This window comes from Camellia sinensis, chromosome 5 (genome assembly GCF_055761805.1).
Source record: "Camellia sinensis isolate YWXY chromosome 5, ASM5576180v1, whole genome shotgun sequence".
Lineage (NCBI taxonomy): Eukaryota > Viridiplantae > Streptophyta > Magnoliopsida > Ericales > Theaceae > Camellia > Camellia sinensis.
The window spans coordinates 129,492,871-129,506,988 of record NC_138965.1 but is presented as its reverse complement, the minus strand read 5'-3'; the positions used below and the strand labels follow the sequence as shown (position 1 = coordinate 129,506,988).

General features: G+C 40.0%; 1 protein-coding gene across 1 annotated transcript; it reads right to left on the bottom strand.

Moving 5' to 3' along the window:
• Positions 1–6,127: 6,127 nt before the first annotated feature.
• LOC145791679 (uncharacterized) lies at positions 6,128–8,988 on the bottom strand. Its single transcript, XM_082872089.1, has 3 exons — positions 8,649–8,988; positions 7,750–8,276; positions 6,128–6,412 (listed from the first exon to the last, which is right to left on the bottom strand). Exons 1-3 carry the CDS (start codon positions 8,986–8,988, stop codon positions 6,128–6,130), a joined length of 1,152 nt encoding a protein of 383 aa, XP_082728215.1.
• Between the last annotated feature and the right edge of the window lie 5,130 nt (positions 8,989–14,118).

The window sequence follows — 14,118 nt, the reverse complement described above, 5'->3', positions numbered from 1 at the left end:
ACACAAACAACCAAACTAGCCCAAAATAGAGCTATAGTAGGCCACAACAGTGGCTAAAATGAACCGAGAAGATAGCATGAAAAGCAAGAAAATGATGTTCATGTATTGGCTCATAAATGAGGCATAAGGCTCAACTCTTAAAAGCACTTAAAGAGCTATATATATGAGTGTATGATGGAAGTATATGCTCTGAAATACCATGCCAAATGATGCCACGTCATACAAATAGCTCAAATAAAGCATGTCAAGAGGCTTGAAACACAAAGCTAGTCAAGGGCTTTTACACTACAACTATGCAAGGAAAGGAATATATGATAAAGACCGCTCAAATCAGACTTAAAGCATGCTAAAACATAGCCAAAAACATGCTGGAGTAGAGCATACACATGCTAGAACAATAGGCCACAACATCAAGTACACTAGGCTAGCACGCAAGATTATACTACAAGTGCAATAGGCATGTAAGAGGTGACCAAACCAGCCAAAAACAGAGTTATGGAAGGTCTAAAAATTCACAAAAATATGCTCAAACTAAACCTTAAGAGGATAGAAACACATGCTCATTTTGTAGGCCAACAACACATGCTAACAAGACAAGAAGAGGGAGGACCACCCCCCTCTTATTTGGGACCTCAAAACAAGTTTTCTACTACTAAAATTCCTCTGGAATTCAGTGGTTTTAAGGCCAAAAAGAAGTTGTTTGAAAAGCTTGAAAGTTAGCTCAAAAGGCCTTACAAGCCAAGGAGCAAAAGGGAGTAAACACCCCCCCCAGCCAAACAAGGTTTAAACCACCATTTTAGATCCTCAAAATCAAAGTTTTTTATCGTTCAATACCAGCCCCAAAATAGTCCAAAACAATGGGAAAAGGGGGATAAAGCAAGTGTGTAAAAACAAGCTTGAAAAGGGGAAGTGCTTACCCTTAAAGCACAACAGCAAAATGGCCAAAATTCTGAGCTTAAACTAGCTTTAAGAGCTCAAAATAGGCTCCAAGGGCCCTCAGCCCATAGATATACAACTTTGATGAAGGATGCCTAGAAAAGGAGAGATGTATCTCCAAGTGTATCTGTTTTATGCACACAAGGGCAAGAAAGAGAGCAAACTAGAGAGAAAGGCTGAAATTTAGCTCTGAAATTTCTAGAGAGAGAGAGGACTTTTTAGAGAGAGAGAGGCTCCCAAAATTGCTTAACCTTTTTTTTATGAGATATGGCTCAATATATAGCAATATATGAGCATTTGGTTGAAATATCTTATTTGGAAATATCTGAAGCAGTGTGCAACAGCTAGAGAAGAAATATCTGTAGATTTTGGGCTTTTTGGAAATTTCTGCCCGACCGGTGTAGCACGCGCCCGCGGAGGGGGACCTCACTGCTACAGTTCGGACTTGATTTTTGTTGTCGCGGTTCTAAATCTGAACCAAAGAGTCCAAATCTGGCAAATCGTTTTGAGAAACAGATTTTTGAAAAAGTAGTGCCAAACATGGACTACTTTGCCAGATACAGAGTTGCCACCTAAATATTTTTAAAATGGGGAAATTTAGGAAACCCTGACTCGGTGCCGAAGGCCACATGTCCGTCATCACCAGAGTTGTCTCGGCTCGGGAGCTTGGGTACGATCGGGGAAGGTCAGCTATGAGCACCGCCTTTCGCCCGGTCCGGAGACCGGCCTCTACTAACCATGATATCCGATTTTGAAAACGTTTATGTGTTCTTATTCCATTTATTAGCCTAGAATTACTATGTTATGCGCGCAGCAAACAAGTATAGACTAGATTGCCTAATTTGGAAAGAAACATTGCATATCCGTTCGTTTTGGAAATGCTTTGAAATTTGCTACTCGCAAGTAGGCTAAAACACGGATTTCAACGAGTTTTTCCAACTCAAGCAATCCAACCTTCACCCACAGGCATTCAAAACAGTTTTATCACATAAGCATTTAGCCGCATGGCAAGCATACTGTCATGGCAACACTCACACGCATGCGGGATGCTAAAGCGTAAATACTTACATCGTACTCCGTGCCAAAACAAAGAACTTGTTAGCAAACATGCATGATCCAAGTCCATGTTAAGTGCCTAATGCATCGCATACAAAATGTTGCTAGAATAGGCTCGGCTATCCTAAACATGGCATGTGAAAATGCACAACTATCACATATTCAGTTTAGAATTTGAAGTACAAATGCAGTTAGCATGATGTACCGAGCCTAATGCATGTAATACAAATGCATGGATGCACGCATGCATAGCATAAGGTACGCTAATTTAAACGTGCCCTAATCTACCATCATAAGTAGGTAAATAAAAGGGAAGAAAGACGTGAGGTTGGAAGACATACACACACTCACGCACACTTATTACATCTTTACCCTCACTCGGAGGGACCGAATGAATATTACAAATTAATTAACTACGCAAGCTAATTAAATATTACAAATTGCTTAATTAATTAACAAATTAACTAAACTAAAGAAAACAGTAAATCGCCTCGGGAAACGCGTCGCCATGCATAGGCTGCCTCTGTTTTCCTTCCTTCACTCCTCTGGAGGTTGTCAAAACCTCAGGACTGCTCCGTTGGACAGAGGGGATCACCACCGGCTAGATGAAATTTCCACCGGCAGTGGTGTGTGGCCATTGGCACCAAATGAAGCTGTCGGTAGAGAAGTTGTTGCCGGCCGGCACCTTACACTGCCGGTCGGCAGAGTGTTCCTGCAGAACCTGCAACCCACAGCAACAGAGGACAAGGCAAAGCATGGCAGCACATTTCAAGGCATATATGCACCAACCATGTCTCTTATCATTGTAATGACTCAAAGGGACATGTGCCTCGGTTCTCGGACCATCAATCACGCATTTCCATGCATGATGGCCCAAAGAACCAAGTATGCAACTTTGATTTCAAATGCATGCAAACCAAATCAAACAAATAAGGCCCAATTCCCATCACCAATTCAAGGAACAAGGCATGCATGCAAGATGCAATGCAACCTAGGCATACAAGCTAAGGATGCAACATGGCATGGCAACAAACTTATGCAATCATGCAAACAAACATGAAGCAATGCTAACTAATGCTAAGGTGGTCTTATACATGAATTAGGCAGCTCTAATAAGGCCTAAAACAGTGGCCATGATGACCAAAACAAGAAGCCAAAACACATGCACACATACACATGATTAAGGCCCAACACTTAGGCACAAATTAGACAACCCTCAAGCACACTTGAAAGGGACAATCATGAACAATTAGCATGCAACATGAGCTCTAAAATCATGCTAAAACAAACTTCAAGAATCTCTTAAATGGCATTCAAAAGACTCGAAACAAAAGCATGCATAAGCACCAAAACATGGAGCATTTCTACACAAGCTTACAAAGCATTAAAGAGACATGCAAGGCAATCAAACAAGCATGGAAATGGGACTGAAATGGCATGTAGAATGATCCCAAATCACCAAAACAATACAAAGATGGCATGCTACACATGCACATGCTCAAGGCCAACAAGCCCAAATACAAAGGAGCCACATCAAGCATGCCAAAATCAACCCAAACACTTATGGACAAACCTAAAACATGGCAAAATAAGCACATAATCTTCACAAGACTAAGCCTAAAACATGCTCCAACAAAGGCTAACGACCTAAGGCACATTGAGGCAAAACAAGGCATTACAAGGCAACTATGCTAAGCATGCATGGAGTACCAAAACCAACTTAAAATCATGTTATATTATGGATATATAAGCATGAAAAACAACCTAAACATGCTCAACACACACTCAAGCATAATGCTCTCTCAAGAGGCCAAAACATGCCCTTTTCAAGGACAACAAGGAGAGGGGGTGGCCCTCTCCTTCTTGGGACTTCAAAGCATCATCTTCACCACTGAAATCCCTCAAGATTTCAGTGGTGAAGAGACCCCAACACCAAAATCCCGGAGCTAGCACAAAATGGCCCAAAATGAGGCCTTTCAAGGCCTAAGGGGGGTCAACTACCCTCAAACAACAAAACACTCTTAATAAACAATAAAGAGGGCCTAAAAACAGAACTTTTTTATGTTATACAATAAGCACAAAAACAGCTCTAAGATAGGTGGAAAATCAATGCAAAAATGGGGAAAAATGGGACTAGATTCTCACCCTTGATGACCCCTTTACAAATGGTGCTCCAATGGCCTCCTTTAGCTTGAATCCAACACCAAAACTTCAAAACAAACCCCTTAGAACCTCAGCTCCAAGAGGAAGGTGAAACACTAGGTGTTTGTGTGCAATAGTAAGACACAAAACACCTAGAGTGCAAATGGGAGGGAAAGAGAGATAGAAAATGTATGTAACTCAAACCCTAGAACTAGAGCTCAACAATGGCTGTCTAAGCTCTCAAAATATCCTAAGTCTCTAACCTAAGTCTCTCCTCTTTGCAACAAGAGAGAGCTCCTCTCTATATTGTCTTGTAAAGCTTACAAGACAAGCTTTACAAGAGGGAGATCCCTCCATACACGTGTATGGAGGGATGCAAAAGTAAGACAGCTGTCTAAAAATATCTGCAAAAGCAGATGAACAGCAATCGGCCGGCCAAAAATGCCATCTTGGCCAAAAGGAGTGCCGGTCGGCAACAAATAGTGCTGACCGGCAACAAAGAGTGCCGGCCGGCAAACTATATTGCCGGTGGAGACAAAAACCAGCCGGTAGCCTCTAGCTACTGCCGGTGGTGGGTGGGGATGGTCTACAAGCCCTACCCTGCCTCTCAAAGGCAAGATGCAAGTGTTTGGTGCAAAATCAGACACTAAACAGTCGAGTTCGGGGATCCTGAGGCAAGGCGCGCGAGCCAAGACCTCCGGGAACTCCAAACGAACACAAACATGGATAATCACCGAGTGTTCAAACGGTGACGTCCAAGTCTTGAGGACGGTCAAAAATGGGGTGTCTACAACCGGCCACTTCAACTGGCTGACCGGCCACCTTAAGTGGCCGACAAGAACCATTTTTGGATGACATGTGGCTGGCATGCTCCATAAATGGCCGACACACTCCCATAGGAGCCGGCAACAAAAATCAGTCCAGGTCCCCGACTTGAGGCATGCATAACTCCTTCATTTGGATGCCTTTTCAAGTCATTATTGCATGAGAAATGAAGCCTCGGAAGTAAGATTTCCAATGGTGGCAGCCTTGTATCAAAATTCCAACTGTGCAAAGAGATATCCCTCTTTTAGTGAAGACTGCTCAGTTTCGGTCCAACCGGATTGATGCCTAACTTCAACCAGCCATATCTCTCTCATCTGGCGTCGGCTTGAGAAGATTCTTGAATGCAAAATGAAGCCCCAGAAGTCTTCTTTCCAACGGTGGTGGCCTCATAGCTGAAATCCAAGTGTACAAATGGATGGGCCCGATTTAGCGAGGGCTGCTCGACTCTCTCTTAATGGTTCATGCCCATCTTCTCCTCCAACTAGTTTTCTTCTCTCCTCTTCTCTTTTCTTCAACTTCAAACCCCTAAATAAGGTGTTTTGAAAAAAATTTCAGAGAGTTCATCTCTCTTTCATTTATTTATACTTTGTCCTTGCTCATTTTACCGAAAAGTGCATCATTTAACAAAATGTAAGCCTCAGAGCATCGTAGAAACTTTATTTCAAAAATATTTTGAAAGAGAGGGTTTCAAGGTCTAAAATCTTTTGATCAAGATCGTTTTAGTCCAAAAGGGGTATGAAGTTGGGATTTGGAGCTCCTCTGGCCGAAGAAATCAAACCCTTGCACTGCACAACTTTCATCACCAACTAAACCATCAGTAGCACCTAAGTCTTAAGGGTGGTCAAAAATGGGGTGTCTACACCGGCACACCATGTAACCTCACAATCTCATTCATATAAATGTTATCCAACTTGTCCACATTATAAATAGTTTTAACAGGCAGAAAATTGGTAGACATAGTTAAACGATCAATAATAACCCAAATAGAGTCCATACCTCAAGAGGAGCAAGGCAATCCAACAATGAAGTCCATCGTAACGTGCTCCCATTTCCATTTTGGTATTGGAAACAGTTGAAGTAGTCCAGCGGGTCGTTGATGTTCAGCTTTAACTTGTTGATAATGCAAACATCTAGGCACAAAATCAGCAATGCTTTTCTTCATTCCAGGCTACCAAAAATTTTGTTTCAAATCATGGTACATCTTGGTACTCCCCAGATGCATAGAAAATTTTGAATTGTGAGCCTCAGTGATAACTCGTTTTCTCAAATCCAAATAGCCTGGGACACAAAGTCTATTATGAAATTTTAACACTTTATTATCAAGCGCAAATCCTAGCTTCAGTTTTAAGTCAATTGCATCCACAATCTTTTTCAGAAACTCATCTTGTAGTTGTTTCTCTCTAATTTCTTCAATGATTGCAGGTTGGACAGTGATGGCAGCTAAAATTCTGCCCTGTTCACGTAACACAATTTCAATCTCATTCTTTTCCAAGTCACATAGCAACTCTCTCCGTCGGTAACTAAGCATGACCAATTTCCCATTGACTTTCTACTCAAAGCGTCTGCGACGGTATTGGCTTTCCACAGATGGTACAAAATCTGTAGGTCATAATCCTTAATCAATTCAAGCCATCATCTTTGTCTCATGTTTAGTTCCTTCTGAGTAAAGAAATATTTTAAACTTTTGTGATTGGTATACACTTCACAAGTTACGCCATACAAATAGTGATGCCATATTTTCAAAGCAAAAACCACAGTGACGAGTTCAAGGTCGTGGGTTGGATAATTCTTTTCATGGGGACGGAGTTGCCGAGAGGCATAAGCAATTACCTTCCCATTTTGCCTTAACACACACCCCAAACCTTTGTAGGAAGCATCACTGTACATCTGAAACCCATCGGTTCCGTTAGACAAGGTTAGAATTGGTGCAGTTACCAGTCTAGTTTTCAATTCTTCGAAGGCTAACTCTCATTGATCATTCCAATCAAATGGTACATTTTTCTGTGTCAATTGTGTCAATGGCATAGTAAGTTTTGAGAAGTCTTTCACAAATCTTCTATAGGAGCCAGGAAGCCCTAGAAAACTTGACACATTGGTTGGTCTAGGCCAGTCCATAATAGCTTCGATTTTCTATGGGTCAACAGAGATACCCTCCTTATTGATTATGTGCCCCAGAAATGTTACACTGTCAAGCTAGAATTCACATTTGGACAATTTTGCATACAATTTCCTTTCTCTCAAAATCTGCAAAGTAGTTCTCAAATGATTCTCATGCTCTTCCCTGATTTTGGAGTAAATTAGTATATCATCAATAAATACAACAATAAACTTATCAAGAAATTGTTTGAAAACTCTATTCATTAGGTCCATAAATGTTGCAAGTGCATTCGTTACCTCAAATGGCATGACTAAAAATTCATAATGCCCGTATCTAGTTCAAAAAGCGATTTTCTCAATGTCTTCTGCTTTCACTTTTACCTGGTGATATTCAAATCAAAGATCTATCTTGGAGAACACTTGTGCCCCCTGAAGTTGGTCAAATAAGTCATCTATACGAGGTAGTGGGTACTTGTTCTTGATAGTCTCTTTGTTCAATTCGCGATAGTCTATACATAGCCTTAAAGATCCGTCTTTTTTCTTAACAAATAGGACTAGAGCACCCCAAGGTGAAATGCTCGAGCGGATAAAGTTCTTGTCTAACAATTCATAAAGTTGAGCTTTCAATTCTTTCAATTTAGAAGTGGACATTCTGTATGGGGTTTTAGAAATTGGTTGTGTCCCGGGTACTACATCAATGGTAAACTCAATTTCACTATCAATTAACTCCCCAGCTAGGTCATTAGGAAATACATCAAGAAATTCATAGACCACAGGAATTGTTTCCACATTAGCACTATCCAAAGATACAGTCAACACACAACACAAGTAACCCCGACAACCTTTTCTTAACAATTTCCTGGCTTTCATAAATAAAATCAAGTATGGCGGAGGAACTACCCCATTTCCAATAAAAACAAACTCAAGCATATTAGGTGGTTTAAACACAACAAATTTACTCACACAATCAATGGTGGCATAGTACTTCGTTAACCAATCCATACCCAGAATACAATCAAAATGATCAATGCTCAAAGGCAGCAAATCAATGTACAATGTCATATCACCAACCATAATATCACATGCCGAATATACATAAGAACATACCATAGAACCTCCAGATGGTATAGACACAGACAACAAACAGTTCATAGGCTCTAATGATCTAGTTACTTTTTGAGAAAAAGCATGTGACACAAATGAATGTGTAGAACCAGAATCTATCAACACACAGGCATTCTAAGCACAGATAAAGATTATACCTGACAACACAAATTTAGTATTCTGTACGTCCCCAGGTACCAGTGTGAACACTCTTTCTTGCTTCAGCGTTTCATTCCCGATTGAACTTGCTGCTAGATGGTTAGCATTGTTGAATCTTAGCGGACAATCTCTAATCATATGGCCAGTCTTACCACACTGAAAACAAGTGCCAAATGCACGCTAGCACATGCCTTTATGCTTCCTTCCACATTCTGAACAAGCTGACATAGATCCACTGCTTTGGCTTGAACTGCTAGAAGATCTAGTATTTCACTTTTTGTTGTTAAAAGATGAACGGCCTTTCCGAAAGTTAGATCCAGGTCGTTTACCTCTCCATTCTGTCGTTGGAGCTGGAATTTGTTTCTTTGCTGCCAGAATGGCTTCTGTTATCAATGCTCTATCAAGTACTTCCACGTTTGTAGGCAACTTTAAAACACCTACTCTATCAAACACGTCTAGATCCAAATCTCTTTCAAATTTTTGTGCCTTTTTGTAGTCAGTATCCACCATGTGTGGAGCAAACCTGGCTAACTCAGTGAATTTAGTCTCATACTCAGCTACGGACATTCTGCCTTGCTTAAGTTCTTGGAATTCAAAAACCTTTTGCTCCTTGAGGCACTGAGGAAAATACTTGTCATAGAAAATTTCATTGAATCGAGCCCATGTCATGTTTCCATTGTTGTTCTGAATCAGCAACCACCATCTCCGAGCTTCATATTTTAAAGTGTAGGTGGCCAAAAGAACTTTTGTGTCTCGAATCAAGGAAACACTTCAAACAGTTTCTCCATTTCGAGCAACCAGGTTTCTGCCTTCAAGGGTTTAATACCACCTAAGAAAGTCAGCAGTTTCATCTTCATGAACTTCTGGGTTAGATTTATAATATCATTGTTATCCAGTGCAACTTGGACCGGAGGTGACAAAGGAGGTAAAGGTTGTTGTCTCTGTTATTACATCATTGCTTCAGTCAATGCTGCAAGCGTCTATTCCATTCGACTCATTCGGGCCTTAAAGGATTCAATGGCATCATTACTTCTTGTATTTTCCATTTGCTAGAGGTAAATAGAGCACTTATAAACATAGGCAAATAGTCCTTTTCATAATATTCAGATCATTCAACCTCAGTTCACTCATTTCAATTTCATGTGTTCATAGTCAGGTTCACTTTTCACATTTATAGAACACACATACACTCACACATGTAGATGAAATGTCCCTAATTCTTTTCTAGGACATCCTATGGCTCATATGGACTCGTGCGTGTGGTATAACACGTAATCTGATACCACTCTGTCATAACCCAAACTTGCTCCTAAGGTTTAGCGTCGTAACCGGCCAGTAATCCTTGGCTTACCAAAGGCCTTTAAACAGAATTTCAAAATCTAAAGGGCTGCAAAAGCAAATATATAAAACTTACATGGTCCATCGAGCTGTGCTGACATACATGGGACAAATAATTTTAAACTTTATAAACACACTTGTGACGTCATAAAAAGACATTAGTCATACATTATTCCCATAGACAAATGAAACAAAAGTGGGACTTAGCCCAATGTAAAACACCAAAAAGAAAACAAATCTTAAAAGTTGGACCACAAAAACTTGACTTCTCAAAGGAAACCTCCCCAGGAGGCATAGTGGCTGGTTGACCCAACTCTCTAGGCAACAGCTTAGGCCTGGTCACGCGCCTGCTCACCTACATACATAATATAAATAGTGAGCGGAAGCATAGTGAATAATAATAGAGTAAAGGGTTAAATAAATGATGTCCCATAACTAATTCAGTAAACAGAAACAGATACATATGCACGTTCTTGTTTGAGTCACAGACAGAAATCAGAGTTCATGCTTAACCTTACATAGTGCATTCGTTAGTGCTAACAGATCACATACAGAGCATCAAGAGTCATACTTGTTAGTTCCATATAAGAACCTCCGGCCGGGTAGGGATAACTTGTCAATTCCATAAAGGAACCTCCGGCCGGGTAGGGATAACTTGTCAGTTCCATAAAGGAACCTCCGGCCGAGTACGGATAACTTGTTAATTCTAAAAAGGAACCTCTGGACCGGGAACAGATAACTTACTTGAGCCACGGAATTGTTGCCACGAATACTTGTCAAAAATTGGACAATCATTCATTGTACAAAATATATAACATGTTATAAAAACATATCATATTTCATATACAGAAAATAAATAAAGTTGAACATTGTTTTACTAAGTTATTACTCACAGATGGCTCTGAAATCAGACAGACAGAGTAGGCAAATCAAATATCTTGTGGCGCATGACCTACACAGTTATAGAACGAATACGTACTGAATTACACACCCGGAATCATTAACTTAGTTCGTTCTTATCTTGGTGTGTTTCTACTTCTTATCCTCATTATTATGTCTTAATCTTAGCCTGGGACCGCCTAGGATGCAATGAGGATGCCAAAATACCCTTGAAAACACTTAACAAAACTTGCTGAAAATAGTGGTCTCCTTCGAGCGCAACTTCTTTCGCTCAAGTGGATATGTAAAAATGTGAGAGGTCGCTCGAGCATAACTTCGGTTGTTCGTGCGGTCTGTAAACTCTGCAAAAGTACTGGTTGCTTGGTTTTTCCGCTTGACGCTCACTCGAGCGTAAGACTCAGGTCATTGCTCGAGCGCAACTCTTGTCGCTCGAGCGGTCTGCAAAAATAGGAAACTTCTGGGAGCATGAATTTTACGCTAGAGCCAACTATTTGTCGCTTGAGCAGGAGTGCAAAACACAAAGTGATCACTCAAGCGCAGGATTTGTCGCTCGAGCGAAGAGCAGAATTCTGGAATTTCCAGTTTGCCCGTCCCAGCTCAAAACTCAAATTCAAACCAATAAAACACATTCTCTTGGGCCCAAAACTTTAGGAAACTTATGAAAACATGTAAAATATGATGAATCAAGGATCATTATATGAAATTATGGCCCAAAAGCTTGCCAATTGCCCAAAATTCAACTTGAAGCTTACGGATATGATATGGACATGGCATGCGTGAATTATTATGAACTTAAACTTTCCAAAACATGATCAATTAAGGTCAAATGGTAAGAAATGTGGTGAAAACTTAAAACAAAGTAGAAACATACATGTGAGATTTGTTTGAAATTCAAACTCCAAATATGATGAAAATGCATGCATGCATGGAATTCATCTTCTTAAGCTCAATTCTCATGTTAATTCACCCATCACACTTGATTTCATGTAATAACTAACAAAATTACAATCTAGGAGGTAGAAATTCTTACCTTAGAAGCTTAATTGTGTCCTAGATGTCCAAATGGTCGAGTCCCTTAGTTCAACACCTTGAATTTCTAGTAATTCTCCTTTTTCCTTGTTCATCTCATTTGCTTTCTTGGTCTTTTTCTCCCTCTACGTTTGAGTCCAAAAGATGAGAAACAAAAGTGTAACTCATAGCCTTAAGTCATCAAATTGCCTTTTATAGGCTTAGTTTAAGAAGTTTAATTAACAACTAATTAATTGGCATTATTATATTCTGATCATTTGGTTTTGAATCAAATTTCAACTAAACCTACCATAATGTTCTAAAAATTCCAACTAACACATAATTCAAGTCAATTTTGTGATCGGATGATGATAAGGCCTTTAATTCATAAACCGAAACATAAACACAGACAGATCTTTCTACGAGAGACAGATAGAAACACAAATAATGAAATGCACATGTAATTAACTCAGGATTTCATTTTAATTACTTATTACGCATAATTAATCATGGCTTAACAGTTAATCATGGGTTGGGGTTGTTATAGTAATATTAGCCAAAATTTTAATAAAGTGCTAGTTTGATTTTGTTAATAAATTATTGAAATTGGTACGATAGGACTGAATAGTCTTATGACAATGTTTCCAATTGAAACATGACGAGTAACTTAGACTTATCATATGGTAAAACTGAATTATACTTGCCACATGATAGAGTTGAACTAAGTTGGCGATGTTTCCGATTGAAACATGACGAGTAACTTAGACTTATCATATGGTAGAGTTGAATTATACTTGCCATATGATATAGTTGAACCAAGTTGGTGATATTTCCAATTAAAACATGACAAGTAACTTAGACTTGTCATATGGGAGAGTTGAATTATACTTGCCATATGATAGAGTTGAACGACGTTGGCCATGTTTCCGAATGAAACATGACGAATAACTTAGACTTGCCATGACGGCAGAGTTGAACTAAGTTTGATCTAGTTAGATTAACAGAGAAACCTCGGTAGAACCTCGGCTAATCTTCGTTTGAATTAAACCTCGGCAAGAATTGGAGTTGAATGCTTAATTTAAACATAAGTGGTACTTAGGTTCACATTAGGGGGTAGGTAGCAGCAATAGCCTTGATACTTGTTGGAATTTTTGGAAAAATTTACAAGTTCGAGTCAGCCGGGATATCTAGATATGGAAAACTCGAATTGTTTGTTACTCGAGATCACCAACCAAGGTGTCCAAACTGGAAGGATTGAAGGATGAAGTCTTGATAAAAGACTGCAAGTACAAGTAAGGAAGCAATACTTGTGGAATGTTTTTTCAAAATTTTTTATAAAGTGCCATCTGGCTGACATCACAGTAAAAGGTGGAAATCCAAGGTAAGTTGGTCTGAGGTGACCAATTAAATATGAACCTGATATGAAATGGGTTCGAGATGATACTTGTTAGATGTGTTCTAACCCGAAGTGATTATATAATAAAGTTGTACTGAAGAGAAGTGCAAAAATATTCTAAGTGTAGAAGCATGCAAGGCATAAAAGAAAAACAGTAAGCATACATGAAAAGGAGCATCCAATACTTAGAGAAAAAGATAACTTGTATTCAAAAATAAAGTTTTGGATTACAGTAGAGGGCACATCGGCCAAACAAAAGCAAGCATTGTACACAAAACCAAAAGATTACAAGTAATGAAAGAAAAAAAGTTCAAAGAAAAAAGGAAAATATCCTAAGTACAAGAGTCTCCAACATTTTCCTCAGACTGTCTTGCCTCAACAATTGGTGTTGTTTCAGCCTCGGCAGCCAGCTGGGCAGATTTTTCGGCCTGAATCTCGACATCAATTTCTAGCAAGGTCTCATCAAGGCTTTTTTCGGCTATCTGGACCTCGGCCTCAGATGTTGTCTTCTTGGGAGAAGGCACTCTTAGAGACCTCGTCATCTTCATCTTGAGTCAAGTCCAAGACTTGCTCATTTAGAGTGGGGGACTTGGCTTCAATAGCAGCCTCCTCCTCATCATCAGCATCATTAGCCTTGGCGTCCTCCTCCTCGGCTTTATCGTCAGAGTCCTTGGAAGAGTGAGGGAAGGGCACACTAAGGTGATTAATATCTCGAAAAGGAGAGTCCATTGGGACAAACAACTTATTAAGCGCCACCATCCAGCCAAGGTAATAACCTCAGTTACAAGCCAGATTGACTTGCACTTTGTACTGATCTCGGACAGTGGCTTGGCCCTCTTCAAAAGCCTTTTCATCTGCAGCCTTAACCTTGGCCTGCTTCGATTCAATGGCCTCTTTAAGCTTGGCCTCAAACTCTACTGCCTTGGTCTTGGCAGCCTCAACATGAGCCTTGGTAGCTTTAGCAGCGACCTTAGTAGCTTGGGCTTTGGCCTCGGCTTGGCCTTGCGCAGCCTTGCCAGTCTTAGCTTGATCCAGTAGATTTCACTGGCATCGACATGGTTCAATGAGGACAGGAGCTTGGTAGCTTCTTGAGTTTTCTTCACCAACTACTTCCTCGTCATCTCAATCTTAACCGCATACGAGTGCACATGCTGGAT